At 50.5% G+C, this 16,138-nt stretch overlaps 2 protein-coding genes across 3 annotated transcripts in view; one reads left to right on the top strand and one right to left on the bottom strand.

Moving 5' to 3' along the window:
• Positions 1–14,982, top strand: part of PPP2R5D (protein phosphatase 2 regulatory subunit B'delta) — a 31,660-nt gene extending 16,678 nt beyond the window's left edge. For both annotated transcript variants that reach the window (XM_086744286.1, XM_086744287.1), the window contains exons 11-16: positions 585–755; positions 2,546–2,673; positions 5,179–5,280; positions 11,007–11,079; positions 11,548–11,664; positions 12,039–14,982. In XM_086744286.1, the coding sequence (XP_086600412.1) occupies positions 585–755; positions 2,546–2,673; positions 5,179–5,280; positions 11,007–11,079; positions 11,548–11,664; positions 12,039–12,176 (729 nt within the window). In that variant the 3' untranslated portion in view covers positions 12,177–14,982. The remainder of the gene's footprint in view (positions 1–584; positions 756–2,545; positions 2,674–5,178; positions 5,281–11,006; positions 11,080–11,547; positions 11,665–12,038) is intronic.
• MEA1 (male-enhanced antigen 1) lies at positions 14,861–16,116 on the bottom strand. The gene is made up of 3 exons (XM_086744295.1): positions 15,815–16,116; positions 15,619–15,733; positions 14,861–15,534 (listed from the first exon to the last, which is right to left on the bottom strand). The coding sequence occupies exons 1-3, from the start codon at positions 16,082–16,084 to the stop codon at positions 15,371–15,373; spliced, it is 549 nt and encodes a 182-aa protein (XP_086600421.1). The 5' UTR covers positions 16,085–16,116; the 3' UTR covers positions 14,861–15,370.
• Positions 16,117–16,138: the final 22 nt, after the last annotated feature.

The raw sequence follows: 16,138 nt of genomic DNA, 5'->3' as shown, positions 1-16,138 counted from the left end.
GTAGTTTACTTAGCCAGAGGTTGCATCTGCATTGTCACCGTTACATGTAACCTCCATAAACTTGTCTGCTCCCTTCTGGAGTCTGTTTGGACTTCGAGTCTCCACGAAGTCTTGCAAGAATGAGCTCTGTGTGAAATGGTGCTTCCTTTTGCTTGTCCCAAACCTATCCATTGCATTATTTACTGGGTGCTTCCCAGTATTCAAGCTCTGCAATGTATTAAATAATAATTCCTCAGTGACCTCCATAGCATTTCCAATTTTATTATTTATTTTATTCCATGGTTGCTCTGCACCCACTCTGGTTTGAGCCTTCCTCGTTAAGCTGTGTTTGGGGAAAAAAAGTGGTTCTAAGCTTTGTGGTATGTAGAATCATAGCAGCCTAGGCAGTGCTACTGTCTTGCGTGTAACTTGGCAGAGGTTGGGCTTTTTTTTCTTTCTTCACCAGTAACACACCCAGCTTTCTGAGAAAGTCTCTTCTGTAGCTTTCTCACCTCTGCTGTTGTGACCAGACCTTTAAAAATTTATTTTGCATCCAGTGTTGACTTTCAGCCTCTTAATACTGTCTCTGTACCCTCCCCACTCAGGTGATTGTGGGCTTGCTGAAGTTCTGGCCGAAAACTCACAGTCCCAAGGAGGTGATGTTTTTAAATGAGCTGGAGGAGATCCTGGACGTGATTGAGCCATCTGAATTTGTGAAAGTTATGGAACCCTTGTTCAGGCAGTTGGCCAAGTGTGTCTCCAGCCCACACTTCCAGGTGGGTTGCAGCTCAGGGATGGGATAGGGCACTGGCTTGTAACCCACTTGGCATGTGGGGGTGACACTACAGCTTTTGGGTTTGTCTTTGTGGATCAGTGGTGCATGGAGGTGTGACCAAGGTGAGTATTGGGGTGACATGTGGTGAGAGGCAGCAAGAGTCCTCACCACAACCACAGAGCAAGCTCAGCCGAAGAGAAAACAAAGCGGATTGGTGGAGCCTCTTCTGCTGCACTGTGCTGTTCAGCACCGTGTCTTGCAGCAGGCTGGAGCTGGAGCAGGGGTGCGCTGCCACCTCCTGTTTTGGCTAGCCAACACCGAGGAGATCCATCCAGTGTTGCCCTGTCACAGTAAAGCCAAGCTGGCTGTAGCATTGGAGGGAGGCCAGCCAAAGAGACAGTGTGCAGAGAAGGTGCTTTTTATTATTCTGGTGTAGGTAGTATAGAGTGAGGTATACTCACTTGCACAGTGAGGCAAACTAGCTTCAGTCTGTCTTTTGTTACAGAGGGGTACAAAATCAGGCCAAAAATAAGGTCAATGTAGGTCGTGTATGTAAAGATCACTGTTTCCTGGAAAGGACTGGGGAAGCCTGATGGAAACCAGCTGGACATGGATTACTGGTGTGGTGAGGAGAACCAAAGAACTAACGTGATCTTTGTGTGTGGAAGGAGCTACCATAGGAAACTAAGGAGGTTGAATAAAGTAGCGTAAAGATTGGAGGAGAGGCATCCTGTACTTGATAGCAGCCCTCATCTGCTGCCAGCTCTTTTTAAAACAAGACTGGAAAACCTGGAGAAGGTGCAAACACTTTCTAGTCTGAGAAAATTAACCCCAAAGGTGTCCCATACAACCAGGCTGAACAGTCTCTGTGTCTTCAGCTTGTATGAGAGCAAAAGTAGGAATTGACTTCTTGGTGAGTCTGAACACCTTGGTAGGGGAAAGTTTTCTCTGAGTGTCAGTCCAGCAGACAAAGTCTTAATAATATCTAATAGCTGGAAGGCAAAGCTAGGTAAGTGAACGTGAGGTGAGTTTTGCTTCATTTACTCATGTGGAACAACACGTTAAGGGGATGTGGGGAGTTCTCCATCATCTGAAATACAAAACTGAGACTGGATGTCTCTTCCTAGGTTTTTAAGCCATTCTCAAGCTAGCACTAAATGCAGATATTAGCCTGGTGATCTGCATTGCCCAGATTTGTGGTTGAATATGAAGAATTGTGGCTGAATCTATCACTATGTGAAAACTTGTTAGACTTGTTTGTCTTGTTAGAGCAGGATGGCTGCTCCAAGATTTTCCATATTTTCACCAGGGGGATGTGTTATGGGCCTGGTGACTGAAGCATGCTTCAAAGCCCCGAGGGACTGTCGTGGGGCAATCCTGGGAGGAATGGAGCTTTACAGAGGACAGTTTGAGGAAACAAAGGAGGCTTGGAGCTAATCTGAGCTGGAACCTGGAGTGGATGACATTACTGTCCTCAAACGTTGTGTAAAGAGCGTTGGAGTCATCAGTGTATGATGTATGTAGGTAGACTTGCCTGGTAAAGAATGTGAGGTTTTCCTCAGGAAAGTGAGAAGTGTCTGGCAGAGACTAACGGAAACAAGGCTGGGCAGCAGGGATGAGTGGCCTCGTAGAAGTTGGTGAAGGTCAGCCCCGCTGCCCATGCTGTGGGGAAGCATTTGCTCCTCAGCTGGGTGGTGGCAAGCCCTGGTTTCTGCACTGCACAGTTTCCCCGTGCACCACAGGTGTTACTGGAAGGAGCCTCTCCAAGGATGGCTTTCTCTCCCACTGCAGGTGGCAGAGCGAGCGCTGTACTATTGGAACAACGAATATATCATGAGCCTGATCAGCGATAATGCAGCCAAAATTCTCCCGATCATGTTTCCAGCGCTCTACAAGAACTCCAAGAGTCACTGGAACAAGTAGGTCTTTCCGCATGCCCTGGCACTTGCTGTGCATGCAGGATTGCTTGACCTACTAGCAATCTTGGGGCATGCTGCTACGGTACAATGACACATGGCACTTGGTGACACCAGGTGCTAAGCCAGAGGGGTTGTTAGTAGGATCAGCATGGAAAAGTGCCACAGCAGACCACAGCGGCCCGCTTCTGCAAGCGGTCAGGGACCTGCAGTGACCTGTCTTAGGACCATTGAGTCTACTTGGAGTTTGATACCTGCATATCACTAACGCTGCAGGTCTCTTGGAGATGTGCAGTAAGTCTTCCATCTGACTTCTGGTTGCTTGTGAACTAGTAATCACCTATATGCTCTCCGTGACCAGAGACCTTGCCTAATGCAGTGCCTGACTCCTTGAGTACAGGAAGGACAGAGAAAGCAGAACTAACCAGGCAGATGTCCCATGTCAAATTATTGCTCTGTGTCTGATTCCTCTACACTACTGTTTTATGGTTCTCCCATCAACTTCCTGCTTGCCTTTCTTCCAACTGCTTCTTCAGTTGATTCCTTACCTGGTTAATTCAAGTTGTGAAACTCGCTTCCTGTAATGAATTAGCTAAAAATACTCAGTCCACAGCTGAGATCCTGAAGTCTTCCAGCAAAAAACATAGAAAGGGAAAAAAAAAAAAAAAGTAATCTTCTCCTATTCTAGAGAGTGGAAAAAAGTAAAATAATTAATTCTAGGGAGGCTGAGCAAGTTCAGGGCTTAAGGGTATAGTGTGGTAGCAAAGACAGTGTTGTGAGGTGGAACTTCTTTGCAGAGAGCTCCCCACTGGTCTGCTGTTTGACTGCTTCCTTCTCTTCATTGCATCAGGAAGCACAAACTTGAGCCACCGGTCAAGAGGGCTCTGAAGACTGGAGTAGACACAAGATGCACAGACATAAACATTCAGATATGCACACATGTGCACCAGCAGGGACATGTGTCTGCAGACAGGCACGCACATACACAAACATGTATGATGTGTGTGCACGTGTGCATGCAGACAGATGTACACAGACACACTCTCACTCAGTGTTACTGCCGCTCCCGATCAGAGTTCAGAAAAGGACTTTATGTTCTTGTCTGAAACCCTTCACGAGTTCTTTCTCCTTCTTGCACCAGTCAAGATTCATGATTCTGCTGTTTCTGTCTTCCTGTCTCCTTCCCAGTGGTATGGCAGAAGAAGTCCTGAAGGTGTTTTCCTCTTATTTCTCCTTGTCTTTGTTTTAGCACTAGCCACGTCTTCTCAGGTTCTCTTCTTCCTTCCCATAGCTTATCTACTCCAACACTTTGTCAGGCAGCCTGAATAAGTCCAGCAGGGCTGTCGCTTTCTTCCCTTTTCTGTCTGTAGAGCTGGGGAGGCACAGAGCTCAGTCTGTTGAATCTCTCATCTTTTGCCTCTAGGTCAGGTATTTCAGAGACAGCTTCAATACCTGTTTTTATTCCCTAGGAGAGCTCTTGTCCCAGAGAGAGCTCAGACACAGTGCAACCTATTCCATAAATTGCTAACACAAAGTTGGCTTTTCTTCTGTGGTATTCTTTGTGCCAGTTCCCATCTCTACAGGACTGGTGAATGTCTGCATTCTGGGCAGCTCAGTGACAGAGCTCGTGACTGAACACCAGGCAGCCCAAAAAAGTAATTGTGTTTATGTTGGAGGCACTAAAGCTAGATTAGGTAAAGCCCCCTTGAGGACAGCCCTGAGCAGATCCCTAGCATCATAGAATAGTATAGAGTCGTTCAGGTTGGAAGGGACCTTTAAAGGTCGTCTCAACTCCCCTGCAAGCAGCAGGGACGTCTTCCACTAGATCAGGTTGCTCAGAGCCCCGTCCAACCTGGCCTTGAATGTTTCCAGGGATGGGGCATCCATCACCTCTCCAGACAACCTGTTCCAGTGTTCCACCACCCTCATTGTAAAATTTTTTTTCCTTATATCCAGTCTGAATCTACCTCCTTCTATTTTAAAACCATTACCCCTCGTGCTATCACAGCAGGCCCTGCTGAAGAGTTTCTCCCCATCTTTCCTGTAGGCCCCCTTTAGGTGCTGGAAGACTGCTATAAGGTCTCCCTGGAGCCTTCTCTTTTCCAGGCTGAACATCCCCAGCTCTCTCAGCCTGTCCTCACAGGAGAGGTGCTCCAGCCCTCTGATCATCTTCATGGCATCCTTCCTTTCCAGTTTCTGACTACAAGAAATAAAGTGTCAATGCATATTTTTGCAGTCATTAGTCAGACCACAGTCAGAGCAGACCTGTCCCACTGGTCTTCTCTTTCTTCCCTGTCTCTTTCTCCCTGTGCAATAGTCTCTGCTGTGTTTGTGCGGGGGGTTTTCCTGTGCTAAGAACTGGGACTGTGTAAAAATCTTCTGTCACATTGCTGTCATATGTGAGTGGCTATTGCTGTTAGCGCTTGTCTGTGCTTCTGAGGCTAACTCAGGGCTGACAACCCGGAGGATACCATCATGACTTGTTCTTCTTTCCCCATTTCTTTGCAGGACAATCCATGGGCTGATCTACAATGCACTGAAGCTGTTCATGGAGATGAACCAAAAGCTTTTTGATGACTGCACACAGCAATACAAAGCAGAGAAGCAGAAGTGAGTAAGAGGTTCTTGACAAGTAATGTGAGTTCATCCTGGAGTCTCCTTAGGGTACGGTAACAGATGGCAGATGCCAGTAGGCAGAGGGGAAATGGAAAGGTGGTACAAATAATTTTGTCAAAAAGAAGGATTCCTCAGCACTAACTATGTGTAGGGATGAGAAGAGGTAAAATGTATGCACTGATAAAAATCCTTTCAGATTCTGCTGAAGCAGGTGGCTTGGAAAAGAGTGACAGAGTTTGCTGGGTCATGAGGAAATAAATTGCAATGTAAAGGATACTCAGCTTTGCAGAAACACTTATGCTCTGCCTTGGAAATATTTACCCGTTCCTATGTACCGCAATGACGCCGGTAGAATCCTGCTGCTTTAGAAAGACTTTTCTGAAGAGCTTTGCCGCGGTGGGCATAATGCATCTTTCACGCCACAGGACGCTTTCAATTTTCCAGTAATAAAGATGGAATACCTGGAATTTCAAAGAGCTAGTGGTGAGGATAAAATCTTAGTTCAGCAAGTACATGTGCCATGATGCTGTAAAGAGGAAAAAATTCCACTTTTTCTGCTTCCTTATGCTGGTTTTGGTGCTTGTATGACTTGCCTTGATGAGCTGAGTCAGTTCAGTTAAGCTAGAAAGAAACTTTTTTTTGTTTTTTTTTCCTGGGTCTGTTTTCTGCTGACTTAGTGACATAAAATAGTGCTTCTTGTTCTTGGGTGAACCAGGGTGCCACAAGTGTGGCAGTGGGGAGTGCAGGGCTGCCAGTGGGGAGCTCTTGGATACATTCAGTTCTTTTGTGAAAGAGGAATAAATAACAAAGTTGAGATACGAATCAGAGCTTGGGGATGGGTAGCCTGCATATGGAGAAACTAAAGTTTTCTTAAGATCTAAATTGGGAGCAAGCAAGAATTTTTTTCACCATTCTAGGGCATTTGTCTGCACATATATTTTAAGTCACAGTGACAACACATGTGCTATGGGATCTACCTGCTGTTTCCACCAGGAGCTTTTTCTACCTGTTTAGCTTCTACCCATGCTGACCAGCATTGGTGTGTGACTGAGATTGCTCTGGAGAAGGTCAACAAGGAGTCCAGAGCTGTCCAAGAAATGGATGGGTAGAGCTGCACTGTTTTCTGCTCATTTTAAGATAGTAACTTTTTTTCTCTAGTGCCTCTCTGCCTTATTAAGCTTCAGAAAACCTTGTGTCGCGTTTCTATCAAGGATATACCTTTTGCTATCCTAGATAACCAAATTTGGTAAAATGTTGATTGAAAGCTTGGTGGGTGGGGTGTAAAAATGTCTTTTAGCAGCTGAATCTGAGATGAGCTTCCCTACAGTGAACATGATCCAATTCCTTAGCTAAGTGGGATTTCCCTGATACAGGAACCCAGATAAGGAGGCCTTTCAGGACAAAAAAAATGAGCAGGCTCAACTCTGCTGTTGCTAACACAGCATTAACGGCTGTTTCTGGCTTGAGAAGTGTGAAAAGGTCCCCCTGGGGGACTGGAGCTGGGAGGGAACTTTGTGAAAGACCTGTAGGGACAGGCTGGGAAACAACTAGAAAGGGAAATTGGTGGCAGAAGGGAATGCGGTAGGACAGCAGACTGAGAGGAGGAGCAGCTTGTCTGGTCAAGGAGATAGAAAGGAGGTAGAGACTTTGGGCTGAGGTACAGTGGAGAGCCAGGTTGAGAGGTGGTGGTAGTGTTATTCTTAATGTCGACAGATAGTAGGAATTTGATACGTAGAGGGAATAAATTAGAGGAGAAGTGAGGAGATTGGGGTTTGTTGGGCAAGGGGCCTGGGACTGGATAGGATATGGGACAATGGTGGGGAAAAAGAGCATACACCTGGGAAGATGGATTAGAAACTCAGTATGCCTAAGTTCTTTGAGTAAGTCCATTATGAAAATGTCACCATGTCTTTAAAAAATCCAAAAATATAAGCAAATCCATGTGCACTTAACACTGTGGATGCATGTTCTGGAGTGTAATAGAATAAATCATTGCTGGAATGAACGGGATTAGGAAAAGCCTGTTTCACAGGCAGGAGAAAATGTTATTTAGTGGTGTCTTCCCAGTGGAAGGAGATAGTTTTGTAGCTGAAGAGCCTGCCTTGGAGTTTGGGATGCCATTCCTACCCTTGCCCTATCTGCTTTTCTTTCCGCAGAGTGCTGCGACCTGTTCTGGTGAGCAGCAGGTCCTGTAGCCTCCCCTCCAGTGGAGAAGACGTGCTTCATCTGCAGCTCATTTCTGCTGCCTCCCTGGCAGAGCTGACTGCAGGCCATGCCTGTGAGTGGACAGGAATGTGGCCTTGCAGTCAGTTGCTGTTTTCTTTTCAAACACGGAGATTTAAACAGAGTAGAAATAGAATCATAGAATGGTTTGGGTTGGAAGGGACCTTCAAAGGTCATCTAGCCCAAACGCCTGCAAAGAGCAGGGACATCTCCAACCAGATCAGGTTCCTCAGAGCTCCGTCCAACCTGGCCTTGAATGTTTCCAGGGATGGGGCATCCACCACCTCTCTGGGCAACCTGTGCCACTGTTCCACCACCCTCAGTGTAAAAAATTTCATCCTGATGTCTAATCTGAATCTACCTCCCTCTATTTTAAAACTATTACCCCTCATCCTATCGCAACAGGCCCTGCTAAAGAGTTTTTCCTTGTCTTTCCTGTCAGCCCCCTTGAGGTACTGGAAGGCTGCTATAAGGTCTCCATGGGGTCTTCTCTTCTCCAGGCTGAACAGCCCCAACTCTCTCAGCCTGTCCTCATACCATCTTCGTGGCCCTCCTCTGTGCCCGCTACAACTGGTCCGTGTCCTTCTTATGCTGGGGGCTCCAGAACTGGACACAGTACTCCAGGTGGGGTCTCTCCAGAGTGGAGTAGAGGGGGAGAATCACCTCCCTCAGCCTGCTGGCCATGCTTCTCTTGATGCAGCCCAGGATGCGGTTGGCCTTCTCGCTGCAAGGGTGCATTGCCTGCTCATGTTGAGCTTCTCATCTACCAGCACCCCCAAGTCCTTCCCCTCAGGGCTGCTCTCGATCCATTCTCCTCCGAGCTGTATCTGTGGAGTACTTTTTTTTTTTTTTTTCTAATAAAATCTGTGGGGCTGTGAAGTCAAGTGCCTCCAGAGTAAAGCAGTGTGCTGAAGGCTGCCTGTGGGAATGCTGGCTGGATCACTGTGATGCAGGATTGACCTTTAACTGTGTGATACCTTGCTTTTTCCATAGGACCTCGGCCTTTTTCAGTGAGACTGATGAGTTTGAAACGCTGGGGCTTCTGTAGCCTAGATAGAAAGAGGAAGAGAAACCTGTGAAGTATTTTCCTAAGGAGCCGCTAGAGACCTTGTGCTATGAACTAGAAAATAGCAGGTGGGGGAAGGACTGCACATGCAAACAAAGCCAGTAAATGTGAAACAGTGAAAAGGAGAGAGCTTGTAAGTACACAACTGGGCTGCAAGCAGACGTTGATAGGCCTGCTGAGAACAGGCTTAGCCATGTTTTTATTTAGTTACTGTGCCTACAAGTGATACCCAGCTCAGGCCTGTCGCCGCTGCACCCCTGGCTGTGCAGCTGCAGCCAAGGCTGGTCATGGAGGGACAGACTCTCCCTGGGACATGTGGGAAGGCTTTCTGCTGTTCCGTGTAGATGAACTGACCACTTCTTACTAATTTCCCCAGACATCTTCAAGCTGTTTGAATTATTAGAACCCTTTAGAAAACAGTTGGGATGTTGGGGCAGATGAATAGTGCCTTGTCCTGAATGTGCCTTCTGTAGAAGTGTGAGGGCCTTGAGCGCTGCCTTTCGAGAAGTGTGGTGTCAGCGTGCCCTGGGGCCACCCTGAAACCAAGGTAGCAGCTACCTTGCCTCCTTCTGCATAGGCCACAGCAGCAGAAGGGGAAGATACCTCCCAATATAGCTCTTATTTTGCAAATGTCCTGCCAGTGCCTTTCTCCTACTGCTAGTAATGGGGTCAGGAATGAAGGGAGCTGATGAGGTGCACATCACCTAGAAAGCAGGGTTGAGGGTGCTGCTCCTGTAGGCTTAGCGCTGTCCTGTGAGGCATTGCTGTTTAGAAAGGTGGGATTCTCCAAAGACTCACATGGATGAGTGACACTTTCAGATTAACTGCAATGGAAATGTCCTAGTGTAGGAGGTGAAGCCAGGCTGGTTGATGAGGTTGGGAGGAAGCTTCTCCTATAGAGAGATGTTGGACAGCGATAACAGTATAGTTAAGTCCGTGTGGCATCAAAATAAAGATGACACTTTGTTTCATTCTTTGGAAATACTTGTTTGGCTGAAAAGAGTGATCACAGGTGTAAAGCTTTCAGATTTTTAGAAGCACTGCTCTTAGTCAGACTGGGTATTCTCTTTGTAAGGTGGACTTTTGCAGTATCAGCTGAGCACATGATGGGTAAACTGGTGGATCTCAAAGCACAGTGAGGAGTGGAGGGCTTCCCTGGTGCTAGTCAGACTGCTCTGGTGATCTGAAAGGAAGGAACTGCTGCTAGAGATGCATGGGGCTGAATAACTGGCTCATGGTGTACCAGTCTAGTAATGTAGTTCGGCCAAGCAAAATGAGCTTTGTTACAGCCTTACATGGCGTGGCGGTAGACACAATACTGGCAAAACAGACATTGCTTTGGAGGGGCAGTGGCCCTCATGAGGTGAGGGCCTTTGTGGACAGACATATTGGTCTGCATTTCTAGTGGCAAGATTGGAGTAATGTGTATGTTTCTGTTTACCAGGCATTTAAAGGGATGCCAGAAAAATTGGGGATGAGACCAGAAAGAGCTAGGAAAGATCACTGCTAACTTCTGATCACAGTCTCCTGCAGAGATCTCCAGAGCTCTGTCAGAAAATCAGATGTGGGATATTCGTTTGGGGGTTGCTTTGGTTTGGTTTTTTTGACCCTGTGTTCTCTGATGGAGTAATCTACTGCTTGAATACTTGGCAGCTTCGTTCTAATTTTTGGCCTCTTTGCTTACATATATTTCAAGAATGTAAGGTGATTACAGGGCATAAGAGCTTCCTTAGCATGGATAGTAGGGCATTAGAGAGACCAGTAGCTGGGATGAAAGTCAGATAGTTAGAATCAGAAATAAAGCAAAAATTTTAGTGCAGATGTTTAAAACATAGATGGATAACAAGAAGTGGTGGATGTCCACCTCTGTTTGCAGGGAATGTTCACTGCCCCGGGATTTACAGGTGGCCCAGTTGAACGGTCACTTAAGGTATGGGCCAAAATCTGTGCCAAGTTCAAGAGGTGTGCCTGGGGGTTTGGGCAGCTCTCTGGTGTGCTAGGGCCAGAGAGAGGGAGCTGTGGGCAGTTGAGCCCCAGCTTTATTAGAAGTGGCAGTTTGTCCTTCTGCATCTGTGGAGCACCAGGAAAATGTGTGTTTGACATCCAAGCTGATGTCATTGCTTTCCTCCAGAAGCCAGTCACTCTGCTCCACTCTGCAGCACAAAGCCAGGGAATAAGTATCTGCGCAGCCCACTGCTGCCACCCTGTGCTCTGAGGTGAGCAGGAAACGTGCCTGTCTACCTCCTGCTAGCTGCAGTGTGTCCCCTCTTCTTGCCACATCTCACTTGTAGGTAGAATTAGGGGTCTCTGAAGGACAGAGCAGCTGTTCCCCTCACCTGCATTTTTCTGCTCTCTATTGCTTTTGTCTTCCTGTAAGTGAAAGTTGCACTTTCCCTGGGAGTTCACACTTGTGTGCTCTCTTTCTCTGCAGGGGAAGGTTCAGGATGAAGGAACGAGAAGAAATGTGGCAGAAAATAGAGGAGCTGGCCCGGCTGAACCCCCAGGTGGGTAACAGTGGGACCTAGGAGGAATGAGACAAGAATGCACTGGGGGTCTTGGGCTGCTTCCTGAGCTCGTAAGAGTGAGCTCTAGCACCTGATCTCAGTCCTGTGCACACAGCTGCAGCAGTGGTCCATCCCTCCCAAAACCCAGTGTCTTAGGGACGCTGGCAGTATTTCACCATCCTGATCCTCTGCAGCTGACCTCAAAGTAATGCCTTATAGAGAGCATGCGCATGTTTATGGTCTCCTCTCTCAGTTCTGGCTGCACCTGCAGTGTGCTCTGTGGCTCAGAGGGCACGGGTAGGAACGGGTAGGAGAAGATGCTCCCTTCCTGTCTGTGTACCTACTGCTGCCTTTGCAGTGCCAGAGAGGGCGACTGGAAGAAGTGTGCCATGCTATGTTAGGGTGCTGGGGGAGGAGGCTTGGTGTTGGATGGCGTGCTGACTCTCCAGCTGTCTGTGTTGTCTGCAGTACCCCATGTATTACGCACCTCCACCCTTGCCTCCTGTCTGCTGTATGGAGACGGAGACCCCAACCGCGGAGGATATACAGCTACTGAAGAAAACGGTGGAGACAGAGGCTGTGCAGGTGTGTAGGTGACTAGGGTCCTTTCACAGTTCCTCTCAGACCACCCAGGACATCAGCATAGTCAGTCTGGGGTCCTTCAGCCAGAACTGGCTCCTTCCAAGTGTTCTGAGGGACAATGCCTCTACTCTCATCCCTGATCATTACAGATCAACCTGTAGTCTGAAGAGTGGAGTTCATCTAACCTTCCCACTCTGAAAAGAGTGCAAGTGGGACTCTTCTGTGTCCTTTGGGTCTATGTTTGGCTCAGCCTGTTCTGCAGCACGCTGTGTCACCCAGCTTGTCCTAGAGCAGTTGGAGTTAGAGACTGGGGAGGTTCAGGCTGGAGGGGTGAAGGGGTTTGCTACTGATCCCTGACTCCTTTGGTTTGTCTGTAGATGCTGAAAGACATTAAGAAGGAGAAAGTTTTGCTGCGCCGGAAATCTGAGCTTCCTCAGGACGTCTACACTATAAAAGCCCTGGAGGCCCACAAGAGAGCAGAAGAGTTTCTCACTTCAAGCCAGGAGGCTCTCTGACGGGCTCAAGAGCTGGCCCGAGAAGCTCTGCCCCATCCCTTTCCCCCAGGGGTCACGGAAATGCACTCGGTTCTCATGTATAAATAAGGAATGAACATGGTGAGCTGTGCCTGTCCTCCACTCCCATCCACATCCCTCCAGGGTAGATCTGGTTTTACGTTGTAACTTGTATCTCACCACTGTCACGTCCTCCTGCTTTTCCACCTTGGGTGTGCGTGCGTGAAAGGAGCCTGCCTGACCTGTGATTGTATCAGCCTGGGTAGGAGTCGCTTCATTTCCAGCTGCCACCTGGTTCTTACTCTGCCTGGGAGCCAGAGCCTCGCTGCCCTGCAACACAGGCTCTGTGCTGGCCGGAGGCTGCCGCGTGCGGCTCAGCATGCTGCTACAAGCCCCAAGTGCTCACCTCCGCCGTGCCTGCCCCCGTGCTGCCTGTGCAGCCAAGCCCTGCAGCGGTCAGAGGTCAGGCTGAGCTTGGAGCAGGAGCATGTGGCAGAGTTTGTGGGGGCTCTGCTGCCTCTCCACCCTGCCTTGGGGTGCAGCTCCACAGCTGGAGAGTCTCACGTACTGCGGAGGAGATGTTCGCTTTCATCTTTCTTTTGCTTCAAGCCCCTAGTTCTGTTCCCCTGTCAGTGGAGTGGGGGTTCAGTGCTTCGCCATCCCAAGTAAAGCTGGGTGCAAGCACTACTTACTATTGCAGCCCTCCCTTTAGAGCATCCTTAGAAGCTCTCGTGGGAAAGTGAATTCCTTCAGCTGTTTGTGTTGGTCCATGCTGACTTGTCTCCATCCCAGTGTCTTGGGTTAACTGTGGGCCCAGAATTAACTTCCCGCTTTGTAGCAGGTGTCAGCCACTGACTTCTGCTTTCTTCTTCTACCTGCTCAATTAAAATACTCCTGCAGCTCTCCCTTTGTCGCTGTATCCCATCCTTAGCTCTGCAGTGGCCAGGGTTTCTAGGAAGCTTGTGCTGCTAAAGTCATTTCTGCAAACTAGTGGAAGCAACGGATACTTGGGGGGCCAGGCTGAGTTTGTGAGTGTTCAGTTGTCTCCTCTTTATGATCAATGGCTAGGTGCTACTGCTGAATTGCTTCTGTGGGTGCTCCGAGCAAAGTTCGCCTCGCCCTCTTACTTGGACACCTGCTGTGGGCAGCCCGAGGCCCTCATTAGTTATCACACGGTGCATCAGGGGCGACTTGTGCTAATTTAGCATTTAGAGCGCACTTGCTGATAGCCCAGGGGGTTGCGCAGCACTTGGGTGCTACTGTGATCCAGCTTTCTCCCCTGCCTTTTGTGGGTGCAGATCCAGTCCCGGGCCGAGGTGCCACCTCAGAGAGGCTGGCTTGTGATAGGAAAGGGAGTCTTCCTTCCTGCTTACCTGCTGCGCTTGCTTTCTTGACACATAAGCTTCAGTGGGTTTGCAATAGCGCAGGGAGCTTACAGGGTCAGTGCTAGTCTGACACTGCTTTGCAGCATCGTGGGCTGTTGCAGAAGGTCCTGGCGTATCTGCTTGTCCTCACCAGTAAACCATTCCCGGGTCAGAGGTTCATCCTCTCTGACCTTACTGCTGGCATGCAGCGTATCTTTCCTCCAACCCAGCTGTTTTTTCCCTGTATATCCTGTAACCCCTGCCCTGTTTAGCTCTTTCGGTTCAGCCCTCATTAGGCGTGCCACCATCTCTCAGGAGCAGCTGGCAAGTGTGAGTACATTCGAGATCACCCAGTCACACAGGACCCCGCCTCCCCTCCGCTTCATGCAATGGGCCAGTTCATCAGGAGACTTAACAAAACACCTCAGGGAGGTTATTGCTTATTTTGAACGTTAGTCCGAGCTCATGGTCAGCTGCCAATCAATTACCTCACGCCTGGCACAGCATGTAGACATGCACCGGGTGATGCCGGATGGCGCACAGGAGTGGCAGGCGCCTCTGGGCACGGCGGAGAGGAAGACTGCCGAATGCCACCCGCAGCAGGGCTCGGGCCAGGGAGGACGTTTCTTCCCGTTGCAGTAGAGGCTTTTCAACTCGTCCTCTTAGCATTACAAGCCGCCGCCTCATTTTTAGACTGCTGCCGCACATGTGCGCCCTCGCTCGAGGCTGCTTGCTGCTAGGCAGTGGCTGCCGTTCCCTGCTGCGGGCTGCTCTGCCTGCAGAGAGACTGGTGATGCGCAGAGGCTGTCGCTGTCCTGCGGGTGGCCTGTCTCTGCCGGCGCTCCCCGAGCGTGGCTGGAGGAATGCTGCCAGGGTTGTGCCACGCACAGGGGCAGGACTGCAGCGCATCACGACTACACGCTGTACGGCTTCGGTGTTCTCATAGCTTTGTGTGTCTCGTTTTGGGTCAGGGAGCTTATGCTTAGTACCTTCACATTGCCCTTAGTTTGCTGCCTATCCATTCCAATGTCCTGGACATCAAAGAAGGGGACCATGTGAGAAAGGGGGGAGTGCGTCCACCCTCTCCGCCACACGTACTGCTCACACGCAGACCTGCATCTGCCACGCTACAGCTGCCCCTTGCTCAACACTTGATTTCTAGCGTTAGCGCTGCTCATTTCTGCCTATGCCTTTCCCCACATCAGCCAAATGGACAGAACTGGAGCCGCCTCTTCCGCTTCACCTGGCTCCCTCCTCCCGAGGGAACGAGCAAAACTAACTACTGCATTCACCCCCTGGACACAAGTATTAAGCTGCTTACAGTTCATATGTACATATGGTGTACTTTATTTTCAGTAGAGCATTACATAGTATGAAAGTGTTGGATTTTGTACAGATGTCCCTGTATGTACAGAACTAAATAAAACCGATCTCTTGGAAAGACACATTGGGCTCCACCTCTGATTTTCCAACACACAGCCCCCGTCCTGGGAGGGGAGACCCTAGCCTGGAAAGGGACCTCTCCAGCACTGACAGCACGGAGACAAACCCAGTGTTTGTCCCAAGGGAATCTGGGCAAAGCCAGCCAAGCCCCCTCCCTCCACATGCACACAGGTATGGAAACCAGTCAGGCTCCTCAGAGGCAGAGGAAGCCAACACAAGGACATCACAGCGACTTAGGCGCCAGCCGGAAAGAGGAACAGGAAGGCAAGTCGAACAACGTCAGTGGGAGAAACTGGAAGGCTGATGCTGGCAAGTCCCGAGGCAGCTGGCTCCGAGGCAGCGGGCGGAGGGAGGGCTGGGGTCAGCAGCCCCCGCGCCACAGCTCGCCCCTCACTTCCACTCGGGTCTGGGGCCACTGAGGCTCTGGCGGGCCTGCAGCGTGCGCTGCACCACATCCTTCCACTGATCCTCCGAGATCTGGCTGGCCCAGGCGGGGATGCCCAGGCTGGGAAGCTTCACGCTGGCCATCGTCCTCTTCACCAGCTCCACGTGCTCTGCGAACAGAGAGGGAGTGAGACCGCGGCCGAGCCCTGCGTGGGGTGGCTGGGGGGGGCGGGGGCGGCCGGCGACGCGGTTACCTGCATCCATGGGGATGGAGCTGCGGCTGCTCGGAGCCGCGGCGCCTTCCTCTGCCGCCTCCTCTTCCTCCTCCTCGCTGTCCGCCGGCGGGTCGGGCAGGTGCAGCCTCAGCATCTGCGGAGAAAGGCGGGCAGCGGGGGTCGGGCCCGTTCCCCCCGCCCGCGGGACCGCCCCAGCCCCGGCCCGGCCCGGTACCTGCAGCCGCTCCTGCAGGCCGGGGCCCGCCTCGGCGCAGCCCGCCGGGCCAGCGGGGGGGCCCGCCTCGCCGGGGCCCTGCTCCGGCTCCTGGCTCAGCGGCTGGTACAAGTACCCGCCGCTGCCGCCGCCTTCCTCCTCCTCCTCCTCTTCCTCTTCATCCTCCTCTTCCTCGTCGCCGCTCCAGCCCGCCGCGCCGTCAGGGGCCTCCGGCGGCCCCGGTTCCTCGGGACACACCCGCTCCGGCCCCATGCTCCGCGCCACCGCCATCCACCGGGCGCGACGCTGGGGAGGCCCCGCCGCCCGGAAGCACCACCTGTGCCG

The sequence above is a fragment of the Chlamydotis macqueenii genome, chromosome 3 (assembly GCF_036417535.1).
Source record: "Chlamydotis macqueenii isolate bChlMac1 chromosome 3, bChlMac1.mat, whole genome shotgun sequence".
In the NCBI taxonomy this organism is placed as follows: Eukaryota; Metazoa; Chordata; class Aves; order Otidiformes; family Otididae; genus Chlamydotis; species Chlamydotis macqueenii.
This window is presented reverse-complemented; position numbering and strand designations above follow the sequence as displayed.

Excerpts from the sequence above, each read along its gene's own strand:
- MEA1 (XM_086744295.1), bottom strand. The coding sequence starts at position 16,084 with ATGGCGGTGGCGCGGAGCATGGGGCCGGAGCGGGTGTGTCCCGAGGAA. Across the intron at positions 15,734-15,814 it reads GCCTGCAGGAGCGGCTGCAG|ATGCTGAGGCTGCACCTGCC; the intron begins GTACCGGGCCGG and ends CTTTCTCCGCAG. Across the intron at positions 15,535-15,618 it reads CTCCATCCCCATGGATGCAG|AGCACGTGGAGCTGGTGAAG; the intron begins GTAACCGCGTCG and ends CTCTGTTCGCAG.